Source organism: Oncorhynchus masou, chromosome 32, assembly GCF_036934945.1.
Source record: "Oncorhynchus masou masou isolate Uvic2021 chromosome 32, UVic_Omas_1.1, whole genome shotgun sequence".
NCBI classification, from domain to species: domain Eukaryota; kingdom Metazoa; phylum Chordata; class Actinopteri; order Salmoniformes; family Salmonidae; genus Oncorhynchus; species Oncorhynchus masou.
Genome location: NC_088243.1, coordinates 30025038 through 30041432, shown reverse-complemented (window position 1 = coordinate 30041432; position 16395 = coordinate 30025038). Strand labels below are relative to the sequence as shown.

The 16395-nt window shown below is 43.9% G+C and overlaps 1 protein-coding gene across 2 annotated transcripts in view; it reads left to right on the top strand.

Annotated features, from left to right (window-relative positions):
- LOC135525892 (regulator of G-protein signaling 6-like) overlaps nt 1–16395 on the top strand; it is a 62235-nt gene that overhangs the window by 26067 nt on the left and 19773 nt on the right. For both annotated transcript variants that reach the window (XM_064953852.1, XM_064953851.1), the window contains exons 3-5: nt 12319–12418; nt 14592–14642; nt 14769–14875. In XM_064953852.1, the coding sequence (XP_064809924.1) occupies nt 12319–12418; nt 14592–14642; nt 14769–14875 (258 nt within the window). The remainder of the gene's footprint in view (nt 1–12318; nt 12419–14591; nt 14643–14768; nt 14876–16395) is intronic.

Sequence of the window (16395 nt, the reverse complement as noted above, 5' to 3'; positions counted from 1 at the left end):
GGCAACCCAACCTACATCCCCAATATCTCTGTCTCTTCTTCATGACGGGGATTTGGGCCTTGTCCGGTGTTTTTAGTAAATCTTTTGCGTCCAACTCGTTAAAGAAAAAATGTTGGTCCAGTACGAGGTGAGGAATCACTGTCCTAATATCTAGAAACTATTTTTGGTCATAAGAGACAGTGGCAAACCATTATCTACAAAATAAGTTACAAATAATGTGGAAAAACCACAAGCACAATTGGTAAGGAGCCTGTAAAACGTCAACCATCTCCTCCGGCGCCATTATTAGTCTCTTATTAGTCTCTTTAACAAGGGAGCTCCAACTGGCCCAAGCAGGCAACTCCCATTGCCATCAACACTTTGACCATGTAGGCCTTGGTTCTGAATCACACACATATTCACACTTGGGCTTTTCCTGTGGACCTCGGCCCCAGTAGGCCTGCAGGCTGAACAGTCAATCAAGCTGCAGCTAATTGGGTCTTTTTCAGTATGCTGCACCTCTGCCCCATCTTACCAGAGCAGGCTCAGAATGTTGAATGACCACTGAGGTTACTGGCTGAAAAGTTAACAATGAAAACTGCAGATGCCCTGCCTGTGGCAATGTGAAGGTGCTACAGATTAACTGTCTGAGCAGAGTATGTGACTCAGACTCACTTCTAAAAGTTTGGCCTGTCGCTGTAACAATGTCTGGATTCGATTTTTTATAAGAATAAATACATTTTCAACATACTGAGTATTGCAGAAGCAAGGTTGAAGCGGTCACAGTCTTAGCTGTGGAAACGTGGCTGAGGGTTCTTTTTCAGAAGCCCAATGCCCCTCCTGAAATGAGTTGTCTTATGCTACAGTGCATGATCATAACTTCCTCGTGCATTGTGTGCCAACCTTACAGTTAAACAACCACAACCCAAAGACTCTCATCAGAACAATGAAACAGCAAGGACGTGGTAAACTATGGATTTTCACCTTCTGGAGCTTAAATCCAAACCAGGATTTGAGTGATTATGCTTTTTCTCCACGCCGAAAGATTCATCTAGATGTGTTTGCAGTACAATCCAGGCTTTCCTGTGATCAAAAGGATGAGCTATGTTGGTGGAGGAAAATGGCTTCAGTGAGGTGCAAAATGATCCGCTTGGGAACAGGAACATACTGTCATAAAACACTGAAAACGCACACATAACTGAGATGTATCCTGTTGAGAATTATCATGGGACTATTTCCAACACACATTCATCAATTAATGCATTTCTGTTTTCAAGACATTCTACATGGTTGATAAGTCAGCAGGAAAAAGAGTAATTGCTTGAGCAGGTACATGGGTTTCATAATGACTGCCTAAAGCACTAGAATAGAGCAAAGGGAGGGAGGTGTGAGTGACTGTAAACTATACTGTATGTGTGTATTTGGTTTCCCCACTTTTGGCCTTTCCAGTCATTGCTTGTCCTGCTGCATGTGAGGGTTGTCCCAGTAGCTGTCACAGTTTCTCTCCCTGGTGAAACAAATCCAGGAGAGGCTCCCTAACACCCGGAGCCCCCTCTTCATGATTAGACCTGCAGCAGGCCCCCCTCTGGACCATAGAGGGTACAGGGAGACTCTCTCTACCCCAGCAGCCCTCATTCACACCTGCATCCCTAGAGAAGACCAGACCAGCTGGCACCAAGCTAGATATCAGCTTGCTATTCCCACAGTGTGATGCCTGGCTGGTCTGAGGAGAAAAAAAAGTATGTTTGATTTCTTGCCTAAAAGTTACTTGCTCCATAAACAGTTCATTGTGATGGCTTTGGACTGTTAGAAAGCATGCACTAATCCATATGAAGATATCCAGAGCAAGTCAGAAGAATGTACTGGGTCTGTGAACTCTCACTGCACATAGAAAGAGTGTACACTTATCCAATATGCACTTATCAGAAGTCTATTCTATATTTCAAATGATTGGGCTCTGCTCATATGTTAATTGAGCAGTACAGAGAACCTCATTTAGCAGAAAGTAGGTCAGAAAACAGTCTTAAAAGTTTTCCGATTGGCCATCATGACTTTCACAGCCATAAATGTCAATGACGAGTGTCTGTGGAGGTGACGGCTGTTGAATCATTAATGCTCTATTACAGCCTTATACATTTTTTATCAAGGCCTCATTTTGGGAGACTTTTCTGGTTTTATTATCTTATTATTAGCTTGTCTCGCACCATTTACAGATTTAAGGTACTGTAGTTAGTATTAGTCACAATTTGAGCAAAGGCTTTTGTCATGACCGGTATTTAAACACATCCTGGTTGGTGGAAATGTAGTTCTTTCTCGTATCCAGTAGTAGCTCCCTACAGACATTATTTCAACTGAAACCACTGTTTCAATGAGATAGAAACTCCAGTTGGTAATCGAAACCACACAGCTTACACGGTACCACAAGACCTCATGGTGTTTCAGTGTTTATAAATTGCGTTTATAAGATTCTAGCATCATTAGGCTTCTGTAGGTTCAAACAGCCACTCTCACACGTGCCTGACCCTGTTACCTCCACTGGGCCCTCACACTCCACTCTGTAATGGCTGGTCAGGGAGCGTCCCGGGGCGTCTGGCTGAGTGAAATGGTGGCACTCCCCTGACAGCAGCATGGGCCCTCAGTAGCCTCACTGATAAGAGAGATTGTTGACAACGGGGCCTAGCACACGCACACGCACGCACGCACACACACACACACACCCACACACACACACACACACACACACACACACACACACACACACACACACACACACACACACACACACACACACTCACGTGCGCGTGCGATTGCTGTTTATAGAGCTCAGTCCAGAGGGGTAAAGTGCTGTTATCGCCTGCTAGCAGGAATGTTCAGCTCTCAAAGCCCTCCACACCAAGCTGCAAACACCATTAGCTTCCATAGCGAAAAGATACTGCAAGGTTCTGTACCCCTGCCAAGTACTTCGTGTCCACTGTCATCCTATAGGGAGATAATGAGTTATTTTAAATGCTGTTATGGAGTTCAAGATCCATTATTACACCATAACAAAATAACTCAATCCTTTCACTGACTTTCTCAGGGTGTGTGGAGAGGCACTGCATTGTACAAAATGAAAATGGTTTCCAAGCTTTTTCCCCATTGTTTTGTCTCAAGGTTTGTATTCATACACAGGAAGGCAGTAAATATGGTTGGACTGATTGTGCTATTCTAAAATGTCTGCTCACAACACACCGGCGAAAGACAGGAATGTTACTGTAGCATACTGTAAAATCTCTGTTTCTTCTCTCTGAAAATACAGAGTTGATGCAGTGTGGTCTCTCTCTCTCTCTCTCTCTCTCTCTCTCTCTCTCTCTCTCTCTCTCTCTCTCTCTCTCTCTCTCTCTCTCTCTCTCTCTCTCTCTCTCTCTAAGAGCAGTCTGTGAAGAGGTATCAACAGCACAGCAACAGCACAGTCTGTGTAAAGGCAGAAATTCTCTGTGGATGAGCTTTCATTTAATAATTCATATGAAGACACTCATGGTGAGAGAATTGTAATTGTCTTGCCTCACTTTTTCTCCTCCTCTCCTCGGTCTGAAACATTATAGGGCTATTATTAAATCCATAAGCATCTCAAATGTGTTGCTCAGGTATATATATATTTTGTTGCAAGATGGCGTCTTGTCGTGTCCCATATAAAGTTTTGTATCTCATTCTTTTTAACATTTTTCCTAAACCTCAACTTCAAAATACTCTATGGCAACCCGCCTCACCCAATGTGGTGTGGATCTGTTTTTTTTCTAAAGTATTTCTATTTACCTCCGAACTGGAATACCTCACCTGAAGCAAGCTAGCTAACTAGCTTTCAGCTACCATCTATCAATCAGCTAACCACTGCTAGCGGTCATCCGCTAACCTTTAGCTCGGAAAGCTCTCGCCAGTTCGTACAACGCGTTTCAAAACAGAGCATACCGGATCTATTTTTCTCTCCATGTCCCCGGATTCCTACCACAAACTCTGAAACTTTTCATCTGGATCATCGCAGCTAGCTAACTGCAACCCGGGTTGACTACTCCTGGCTAACGTTTCCATCCCGGAGCTAGCACCAACTAGCGTGGCGCTAGCCCATGCTAGACCCATCTCCTGGCTAGGGCTCCTGGGATACTCCTGAAGCTCACTCCGGACCCCTGGAAGGATATTGATCTCATTCCGTCAATAGAGGATCCCTGGTTATTCGTTAAAAATGCCTTCCTCACCATCTTAAATAAGCATGCCCCATTCAAAAAACGTAGAACCAGGAATAGATATAGCCATTGGTTCTCTCCAGACCTGTCTGCCCTTGACCAGCACAAAAACATCCTGTGGTGTTCTGCATTAGCATTGAATATCCCCATGATATGCATCTTTTCAGGGAAGTTATGAACCAATATACACAGGCAGTTAGGAAAGCTAAGGCTAGCTTTTTCAAACAGAAATTTGGATCCTGTAGTACAAACTCTAAAAGTTCTGGAACACTGTAAAGTCCATGGAGAATAAGAGCACCTCCTCCCAGCTGGCCACTACACTGAGGCTAGGAAACACTGTCACTACTGATAAATCCACAATAATTGAGAATTTCAATAAGCATTTTTCTACGGCTGGCCATACTTTCCACCTGGCTACCCCTACCCCGGTCAACAGCCCTGCGCTCCCCACAGCAACTCACTCAAACCTCCCCCACTTCTCCTTCCCCCAAATCCAGATAGCTGATATTCTGAAAGAGCTGCAAAATCTGGACCTCTACAAATCAGCCAGGCTAGACAATATGGACCCTCTCTTTCTAAAATTATCTGCCAAAATTGTTGCAATCCCATTTACTCGTCTGTTCAACCTCTCTTTTGTATCGTCTGAGATTCCCATAGATTGGAAAGCTGCGGCGGTCATCCCCTTCTTCAAAGGGGGAGACACTCTAGACCCAAACTGCTACAGACCTATACCTATCCTACCCTGCATCTCTAAGGTCTTTGAAATCCAAGTTAACAAACAGATTACTGACCATTTCGAATCTCACTGTACCTTTTCCGCTATGCAATCTGGTTTCCGAGTTGGTCATGGGTGCACCTTAGCCACGCTCAAGGTCCTAAACGATATCATAACTGCCATCAATAAGAGACATTACTGTGCAGCTGTATTCATCGACCTGGCTAAGGCTTTCGACTCTGTCAACCACAACATTCTTATTGGCAGACTCAACAGCCTTGGTTTCTCAAATGACGGCCTTGCTTGGAGCACCAACTACTTCTCCGATAGAGTTCAGTGTGTCAAATCGGAGGGCCTGTTGTCCGGACCTCTGGCAGTCTCTGTGGGGGTGCCACAGGGTTCAATTCTCGGGCTGACTCTCTTCTCTGTATACATCAATTATGTCGCTCTTGCTGCTGGTGATTCTCTGATACACCTCTATGCAGACGACACCATTCTGTATACCTCTGGCCCTTCTTTGGACACTGTGTTAAAACCTCTTACATCCAGGGGAGCTATTTCATTTTTGGATGAAAAACTCTCCGTTTTAAACAAGATATTTTGTCACAAAAAGATGCTCGACTATGCATATAATTGCTAAGTAAAAGAAATGCACTCTGACGTGTCCAGAAATACAAAGATCTTCTCTGTGCGTGCCCTATAACGTGAGCTTCAGGCAAAACCAAGATGAGATGGCATCCAGGAAATGACAAGGATTTTTGAGGCTCTGTTTTCCATGGTCTCCTTATATGGCTGGAAACTACAAACACCTAAGTCTGTCTTTTAGTTTGTCCCCAAGGTGTCTTCAGCAGACGTATTTGTAGGCAGATCATTGGAAGATTGACCATAACAGACCACATTTACCACGTGTCCGCTCCAGTCCAGGAATGGTGCGCACTGGTCACCTGCCAGTATTTTTCCATTGATACAGAGAGTAAAGCAAGCTTCCACGAACTGCATGTCAATGAAGAGATATCTGAAAAAACACCTTGAGGACTGATTCCAAACAACGTTTGCCATGTTTCGGGATTATGTAGTTAATCCGGAAAAAGTTTTACGTTGTAGGTGACTGCATTTTACGTTATTTCTGAAAATCGCAATGTAAAAAAAATAACGATTTCTCCTACACACAGACGCCTTTCTTAGGAAACACTGTCATTCAGATGTGACTGAAAATATCCTTTTGAAAACATCAGAAGCTCTTCAAATAAATGATTTTATTTATTTGGTTATCTAGCATTTTGTGAAAATGTTAGCGTGCACTACATTTTCACAAAATGCCAGATAACTTTGCATACTCTTAAATAAATTATCAATTTCTATGGTTCAAAAGCATATTTTGAAAATCTGTTTTGACAGTGTTGAGAAAGGCTAACTCTCAGTTACTAAGCTTAGCATTATTTTAATTTTTTTTCCTGATTTTCAGAATCTTAACGTGTAGGAGAAATGCTAATGAGCCTGAGGCATCACATCCCGGATCCGGGATGGGGAGTTTCAAGAAGTTAACTAACATCCAGATGAGTTTCAATGCCATACAACTCTCCTTCCGAATGGCCTCCAACTGCTCTTAAATGCAAGTAAAACGAAATGCATGCTCTTCAATCGATCGCTGCCCGCACCTGCCCACCCGTCCAGCATCACTACTCTGGACGTTTCTGACTTATGTGGACAACTACAAACACCTAGGTGTCTGTTTAGACTGTAAATTCTCCCTCCAGACTCACATTAAACATCTCCAAACCACGCGCTCCAGCAGGAATATCTCACTGGTCATCCCCCAAAGCCGATTCTTTCTTTGGCTGCCTCTCCTTCCAGTTCTCTGCTGTCAATGACCAACCTCTGAAGCTGGAGACTCTTTCCTCCCTCACTATCATTCGGGATCGTGAATAAAGCCTCAGGCTCATTACGATTTCTGAAAATCGCAAATAAAATTAAAATAATGCGCCTGCTCCCAAGCTTAGCCTTTTCTTAACAACACTGTCATCTCAGATTTTCAAAATATGCTTTTGAACCATAGCAAATCAATCATTTGTGTAAGAGTATTGCAAGCTAGCTTAGCATTTTGCGTAGCATTTAGCACGCAACATTTTCACAAAATTCAGAGTGTTTTCTTTCCAAAGCTATCAATTATATGCATAGTCGAGCATCTTTTTGTGACAAAATATCTTGTTTAAAACGGGAACGTTTTTCATCCAAAAATGAAATTGCGCCCCCAGAGTTTCAAGAGGTTTTAAGCACCAGCTGTCAGAGCAGCTCACAGATCACTGCACCTTTACATAGCTCATCTGTAAATAGCTCATCCAATCTACCTCGTCCCTATACTGTATTTATTTATTTATCTTGCTGCTTTGCACCCCAGTATCTCAACTTGCACATTCATCCTCTGCACATCCTACAATTCCAGTGTTTAATTGCTATATTGTTATTACTTTGCCACCATGGCCGATTTATTGCCTTACCTCTCTTATCCTACCTCATTTGCACATGCTGTAACGTCAACTCACTATTTTTATTTTTATTTATTTTTACTTTTATTTTTTTATTTTTTTATTTTTTTTAAATACTTCTATTTTTAAAACAAAACACCACAAACTCATGTCGGGAAAAGCAAAAAGGCGAAACTAATCTACGACCGTTCTGATAAAAACCTTAGGGCATTCAGCCTTGAGGGATGCCTTGCTTGACCACACCCTCCTTCCTTCCTCCTGGCCTGCCCCGCCTCTTCCACCAATCCAATGGTTTCTTATGGACAGAAAAGAGCAGAGGCTCTGAGCTGTCCGATCAGGTCCATTGTCTACTTGCACTTTCGGAAAAAGCTGACCATGACTCCATTTTGTTGCTCATTGCCTACAGACAGAATCTAAAACAAGAAACTCCCGCGCTGAAGTCTGTTCAACGCTGGTCCGACCAATCTGATTCCACGCTTCAAGACTGCTTCCATCACGTGGACTGGGATATATTCCGCACTGCGTCCAACAACAACATTGACGAATACGTTGATTCGGTGAGCGAGTTCATTAGAACGTGCATTGAAGATGTCGTTCCCATAGCAATGATTAAAACATTCCCAAACCAGAAACCGTGGATTGATGTTAGCATTTGCATGAAACTGAACGCACGAACCACTACTTTTAACCAGGGCAAGGTGTTTGGAAACATGACCGAATACAAACAGTGGAGCTATTCCCTCCACAAGGCAATCAAACAAGCTAAGCGTCAGTATAGAGACAAAGTAGAGTCGCAATTCAATGGCTCAGACACAAGAGGTATGTGGCAGGGTCTACAGTCAATCACGGACTACAAGAAGAAAACCAGCCCAGTCACGGACCATGATGTCTTGCTCCCAGGCAGACTAAATAACTTTTTTGCCCGCTTTGAGGACAATACAGTGCCACTGACACGGCCCGCAACCAAAACATGCGGACTCTCCTTCACTGCAGCCAACGTGAGTAAAACATTTAAACGTGTTAACCCTCGCAAGGCTGCAGGCCCAGACGGCATCCCCAGCCGCACCCTCATAGCATATGCAGACCAGCTGGCTGGTGTGTTTACGGACATATTCAATCAATCCTTATCCCAGTCTGCTGTTCCCACATGCTTCAAGAAGGCCACCATTGTTCCTGTTCCCAAGAAAGCTAAGGTAACTGAGCTAAACGACTACCACCCCGTAGCACTCACTTCCGTCATCTTGAAGTGCTTTGAGAGACTAGTCAAGGACCATATCACCTCCACCCTACCTGACACCCTAGACCCACTCCAATTTGCTTATCGCCCAAATAGGTCCACAGACGATGCAATCTCAACCACACTGCACACTGCCCTAACCCATCTGGACAAGAGGAATACCTATGTGAGAATGCTGTTCATCGACTACAGCTCAGCATTCAACACCATAGTACCCTCCAAACTTGTCATCAAGCTCGAGAACCTGGGTCTCGACCCCGCCCTGTGCAACTGGGTACTGGACTTCCTGACGGGCCACCCCCAGGTGGTGAGGGTAGGTAACAACATCTCCACCCGGCTGACCCTCAACACTGGGGCCCCACAAGGGTGCGTTCTGAGCCCTCTCCTGTACTCCCTGTTCACCCATAACTACGTGGCCATGCACGCTTCCAACTCAATCATCAAGTTTGCTAATGACACTACAGTGTTAGGCTTGATTACCAACAATGATGAGACGGCCTACAGGGAGGAGGTGAGGGCCCTCGGAGTGTGGTGTCAGAAAAATAACCTCACACTCAAAGTAAACAAAACTAAGGAGATGATTGTGGACTTCAGGAAACAGCAGAGGGAGCACGCCCCTATCCACATCAATGGGACAGTAGTGGAGAGGGTAGTATGTTTTAAGTTCCTCGGCGTACACATCACAGACAAACTGAATTGGTCCACCCACACAGACAGCTTCATGAAGAAGGCACAGCAGCGCCTCTTCAACCTCAGGAGGCTGAAGAAATTTGGCTCGTCACCAAAAGCACTCACAAACTTATACAAATGCACAATCGAGAGCATCCTGTCGGGCTGTATCACGGCAACTGCTCTGCCCACAACCGTAAGGCTCTCTAGAGGGTAGTGAGGTCTGCACAACGCATCACTGGGGGCAAACTACCTGCCCTCCAGGACACCTACACCACCCGATGTCACAAGAAGACCATAAAGATCATCAAGGACAACAACCACCCAAGCCAATGCCTGTTCACCCCGCTATCATCCAGAAGGTGAGGTCAGTACAGGTGCATCAAAGCAGGGACTGAGAGACTGAAAAACAGCTTCTATCTCAAGGCTGTTAAACAGCCACCACTAACATTGAGTGGCTGCTGCTAACACACTGACTCAACTCCAGCCACTTTAATAATGGGAATTGATGGAAATTGAGGGTAAAATATAGCACTAGCCACTTTAAACAATGCTACTTAATATAATGTTTATATACCCTACATTATTCATCTCATATGTATATGTATATACTGTACTCTATATCATCTACTGCATGTTTATGTAATACATGTATCCCTAGCCACTTTAAAATATGCCACTTTGTTTACATACCCTACATTACTCATCTCAGATGTATATACTGTACTCTATACCATCTACTGCATATTGCCAATGCCGTTCTGTACCATCACTCATTCGTATCTTTATGTACATATTCTTTATCCCTTTACACTTGTGTGTATAAGGTAGTAGTTGTCACACCCAGACCATAGTTTATTTGTATGTTTCTATGTTTTGGTTGGTCAGGGTGTGATCTGAGTGGGCATTCTATGTTGGATGTCTTGTTTGTCTATTTCTATGTCTGGCCTGATATGGTTCTCAATCAGAGGCAGGTGTTAGTCATTGTCTCTGATTGGGAACCATATTTAGGTAGCCTGGGTTTCACTGTGTGTTTGTGGGTGATTGTTCCTGTCTCTGTGTTTTGCACCAGATAGGGCTGTTTTCGTACGTTTGTTATTTTGTTAGTTTATCGTGTATAGTTTCCTTATTAAATAAAATGAATCACAACTACGCTGCATTTTGGTCCGCTCCTCCTTCCCACAACGAAAGCCGTGACAGTAGTTTTGGAATTGTTAGGTTAGATTACTCGTTGGTTATTACTGCATTGTCGGAACTAGAAGCACAAGCATTTCGCTACACTCGCATTAACATCTGCTAACCATGTGTATGTGACAAATAAATTTGATTTGATTTATATAGATTTTCCTACTGTATTATTGATTGTATGTTTGTTTATTCTATGTGTAACTCTGTGTTGTATGTGTGGAACTGCTTTGCTTTATCTTGGCCAGGTCGCAGTTGCAAATGAGAACTTGTTCTCAACTAGCCTACCTGGTTAAATAAATGTGAAATATATCTATATATTTTTTAAATATAATATGGACGCTGGTTGGCAAGGAGATGATAGCCGTAGACAGACATGCTGATTGGGTCTACTTGTGATTGTTCCTCCTGGTTGTTTACACTTGTTGAAAAGCTGTGCAGTCCTACTTTACTGTCCTTGGCATGTGAATTGTATTGGCCAGAATGCTGCACATCTCTATAGTTGTCCTTGTGAGTACACAGTACTGAGGCATGCCGTGCCACTGCAACCTGCTGCAACCACTGAGGAGAGGAGGCAGTTGGCTCTTGGTGCACTGGCTTGCTCAGAGATGACATTCTGAAGCTAAGGAGGCTGATGGATCGACTTCACACGTGCAAATGTGTCAGTTTAAATGATGGATGAGAGGAGAGGAAGAGAAAGGGGTCAGGAACATGATGGAATGGCAATGGCACACAACAGAGAATTGCTTGACTTTATCTCTGTTCCCTATAGGGCTCTATACAAATGACTGATAAAGAGTGTTTTCTGATAGTTTCTGACTCCTGACTACCATGCCATCTTCCATTTAACAGTGCAGATAAATACAGATTACCCTTCTGAGATGGGGAAGTGAAGGGAGCAGCCAAATCAAATATGCTTTTGCACACAATCAGGATTTTGAAATCATTCGAGCATAATCAGTTTTGTTACAGTCATTGTGTGTATGTGTGTTTGTGTGCTTGCCACAAAATGAAGGATTTAATGGCCATTGAGCACAAGTTGAAGTGGGCTCTGGATAATAATGAGTGTACTAAATCATTTGGTGTGAATTTCTGGTCTGAGAGTCCATCAGTCCGGGCTTGTGGTGCTTGGGAGCCTTGTGGTGCTTGGGAGCCTTGTGGTGCTTGGGAGCCTTGTGGTGCTTGGGAGCCTTGTGGTGCTTGGGAGCCTTGTGGTGTGACATTGGCAGATCAGGTCTTACACTCTAATCCTCGTCACATCCTACCTGACCTGACAACCAGGCCAAGGTTTTCACACCACATAGCCCTTATTAAGCTTCTCCACCTTAACACAAACCTCTGCTGCAAGGAGCTATAAATGTGTGCATAATGTGTCAGTGCGAGTGATATTGGCTGACTGTAGAGTGAGGGGAATGGTTTTCCAGAGGGTGTGTGTGTATGTTTGCATGGAGGAATGTGGTTTCCTGTCTTTGTAATGTGTCGTGAGTTGAGAGCACGGTGCGGCCATGCCTAATTTTAGGCTGCTGATGTGTGATGTGGTGGGGAGCTCACTGCCTGCCGTGCTTTTGAGTTGTGATGTTTATCTTAGCCTCTGAGGAATCACTCTGACAGCCTTCCTCAACGTTTCCCCATTGGAGTGCCTTGTTACCGTGGGAACTGTGGGGCTCAATAAACAGACCTTTTTTTGCAGGCCACAGCACACAACAAGTAATCCCCATCACCATTGGATTATAATATGAAAATGAATACTTTTTATGGAGAAACTGTGGAAGTTTTAGTTTGTGCTCTAACCCTGATCACTTGTGTTGTTTCTCCTCTCCCTGTTAGATTGAAGACGTCATTATGCGGATACAGGATGAGAAGGCAGGAGGGGTGGCCATCCGAACTGTCAAGAGCTTCCTGTCCAAGATCCCCAGTGTGGTATCAGGTGACCAGCTGTGTGTGTGTGTGTGTGTGTGTGTGTGTGTGTGTGTGTGTGTGTGTGTGTGTGTGTGTGTGTGTGTGTGTGTGTGTGTGTGTGTGTGTGTGTGTGAGCGTGCTTGGTGCATGTTCAGCATGTGTGTGTGTGAGAGAGAGGCAGAGAGAGAGGTAGAGAGAGAGATAGAGAGAGATATGACTCAGTATGGCTCAGCAGAGAGAGAGAAGGAGTCAGAATCATTAAAGCAAATATGACCTTTCAGGCTCATTTGAATTGCTGCCTCTGCAGATTGGGACAGATGAGGCAGTCTCAGCCCGTAAGGTTTTGGCAGAGAAGCCTGATGTGATGTCTGGTATGTCGCTGCCCTTGTCATTATGCAGTGTGGCTGATTGTGTGTTGGGTGACATGGTTTAAGGGGGCAGTGTGAGTGAATAAGACAGTTTTGGCTGGTGTATGTGTGTTAGCTTGTGAGTCAACAGTCAACAGTATCTATGGGGCTGGTGGGGAGTGGGTGGGGGGATGCTCTCTGAGTGTGACTCACCCCCTCACACGTCTCCCTAGGCCTGCTGTGTCACACTTGACTCTCTCAGTCTCACTCCTCACTGCCAAGTGCTAACATTATGCCAAATATGTTGCTGTCCAGGAGTTAGACAAAAGACCTGGTTTCCTGCCTATTGTTAGTCCAAGATCACATTGTTCCGTTTGAATTGTTCCTGCAAACACCTGCTCACCTATGCCACATTCAGCCTTAGCCAAGGGCATTTGTATTTGTATTTATTATGGATCCCCATTAGCTGCTGCCAAGGCAGCTGCTACTCTTCCTGGGGTCCAGCAAAAAGTAAGGCAATAATAGACATTATAATAGCATTTCTAAACACTAAAATACATTTTGTAACAGATTTCGCAATACATTAAGTGTGTGCCCTCGGGTCACTACTCTACTATAACAATCCAGGTGTACATGTGTGTATAGTGTGTATGTTATGTGTGTTTGTACCTGTGTGTTTGTCTCTTCACAGTCCCTACTGTTCCATAAGGTGTATTTTTAATATTTTTTCAAATCTGATTTTAGTGAGTTACTTGATGTGGAATTGAGTTCCATGTGCACATGGCTCTATGTACTGTAGTATTGTGCGCCTCCCATTGTCTGTTCTGGACTTGGGGATTGTGAAGAGTCCTCTGGTGGCATGTCTTGTGGGGTATGCATGGGTGTCTGAGCTGTGTGCTGGTAGTTTAAACAGACAGCTTTCAACATGTCAAAACTTCTTACAAAAACAAGCAGTGACAAAGTCGATCTCTCCTCTACTTTGAGCCATGAGAGATTGGCATGCATATTATTAATGTTAGCTCTATGTGCACATTTAAGGGCCAGCCATGCTGCCCTGTTCTGGGCCAGTTGTAATTTTCCCATTTTGTGGCACTTGCACACACGACTGGGCAGTAGTCCAGGTGTGATAAAACTAGGGACCCGCCTTGTTGATATTGTTGTTAAGAAGGAAGAGCAGCACTTTATTTTAGAGGTATTATGGACAGACCTCTCCCAATCTTAGCTACTGTTGCATCAATATGTTTTGACCATAACAGTTCACAGTCCAGGGTTACTCCAAGCAGTTTAGTCTCCTCATCTTGTTCAATTTCCACATTACTCAAGATTTTGTGAAGGTTTAGGGTTTAGTGAATGATTAGTCCCAAATACAATGTTTTTCATTTTTGAAATATTTAGGACTAACTTATTTCTTGCCAGCCACTCTGAAACTAACTGCAACTCTTTGTTAAGTGTTGCAATGATTTCACTCGCTGTAGTAGCTGACGTGTATAGTGTTGAGTCACCCGCATACATACAGTAGACACACAGGCTTTACTCAGAGCCAGTGGCAGGTCATGAGTAAAGATTGAAAAAAGTAAAGGGCCTGGACAGCTGCCCTGGAGAATATTGTTAATTTATTTACTGTAAAATAGCATTTTATCTGGTCAAACACTATTTTTTCCAAAAGTTACTAAGGGTGGATAAAAGGCTGACTGGTCGACTATGTCAGTATTGTAGCTGTGCTGTAAGCTAAAAGTAATAGATTGTTAAGGGGAGACCAGTTCAAGGACTGTTGCAGCTTTTGTGTAGAGGCTTTCTGTATGTACAATGCTATTTCAATGTCACTGTCAACCATTCTTCTCTTTTGAATACCAGGAGCAGACATTGTCCTGTGGCTGGTGAAAAACCTCTCAATTGAGGACTCAGGTATGCCTGCTACGTACACAGCCATATTTCACAGGGATGACCACTGTTCTCAGCCTCTACTCAAGCATTAAAAAGGGAAGCCATTTTTCTCTACTCAGCGTTAGTATCCTGTTCTCGCTCCTGCAGCTGAAGCCATCCATTTAGGGAGCCTGATTGCTGCCCAGGGTTACCTCTTCCCCATCTCCGACCACGTCCTCACTCTCAAAGATGATGGGACCTTATACCGCTTCCAGGTAAGCTACCATGATATTTTCAGGCACCAGTATACCTCCCATCCTTAGTGGTCCTAAACTGGATTTACTGTCCAAACCACCAACCATAACATGTGTCATGACCATTATCACATGAAGGCAAAGGAGTGGATAAATGATCCCAGTGAACTGTCCAGAACAGAACAGTAGCCTCATTACCTTGTGGCTGGTCACTTTACGCTCTAAAGCAGAAATAACCAGGGAGAATATGTTCTAACAGAGCCACTGATGTGAGAGATTCCTCTAGTAGTCTGATCCTCACTATACAGGTCAAGCGTTGTAATCAGTCTGGACGCACCGCTTTGGAAATGTTTGCCTAATCAGTCTCCTCTCACTGCCATAATTTACTCCCTTAACCTGTGGTTAAATCACTTGAGATATGGTTGAGTATTATCACTATGTAATAAATATGGATATCAATATTTCTATAATAGATTGTACCAATTGGAGAGGCACAATGTACAGTGTTGCAGATCTACTCACAGCATCCCGCAATCTGGTGTAGGGTAGTGTGTACACTTATTACTATGTAAATAGTCATGGTGGCCATTTGATGAATTGTTCAGCAGTCTTATGGCTTGGGGGTAGAAGCTGTTAATTAAGGAGCCTTTTGTACATAGACTTGGCGCTCAGGTACCGCTTGCCGTGTGGTAACAGAGAGAACAGTCTATGACTGGTGACTGGAGACTTTGACCGTTTTTTGGGCCTTACTCTGACACCGCCTAGTATATAGGTCGTGGATGGCAGGAAGTCTGGCCCTAGTGATTTATTGGGCTGTACGCACTACCTTCTGTAGCGACTTACGGTCAGATGCCGAGCAGTTTCTATACCAGGCGGGGATGCAACCGGTCAGGATGCTCTCGATGGTGCAGCTGTATAACATTTTGATGATCTGGAGACCCATGCCAAATCTTTTCAGTGTCCTGATGGGGAAAGCTGTTGTTGTGACCTATTCACGATTGTCTTGGTGTGTTTGGACCATGATAGTCTGTTGGTGATATGGACACAGAGGATCTTGAAACTCTCAACCCGCTCCTTGGTGGTAGTTTCTTGCTCGTTTCTGCTGAGTTTGGATGGTACCTCATGGACTGCTCGTTTGTGTTGTGTCCTTGGTTACTCTGTCAGCTGGCTCTTCCTTTCCTTGAAGAAGGTTAGCTTCAATGCACCATTCAGGCTACACTAGCTCTTTAAGGACTAAGCCTCCTTCTAAGACTGATTAGTGCATGGGTTCTTCCGTCACAATTTCTGTACTGGATTACAGGTACTATTCCCTAAAATGTATTTCCCCTAACTTATCAGTTCACCAGTTCTATCCATTAAAAGCAAAGGTCCAGGCCCTGTGGTCAGCCTGCTGGAGATGGAGGTCCTTCTCCCTCCTCAAAATCAAATCAATTCAAATCCTATTTTATTTGTCACATACACATGGTTAGCAGATGTTAATTCGAGTGTAGCGAAATGCTTGTGCTTCTAGTTCCGACAATGCAGTAATAACCAACGAGTAA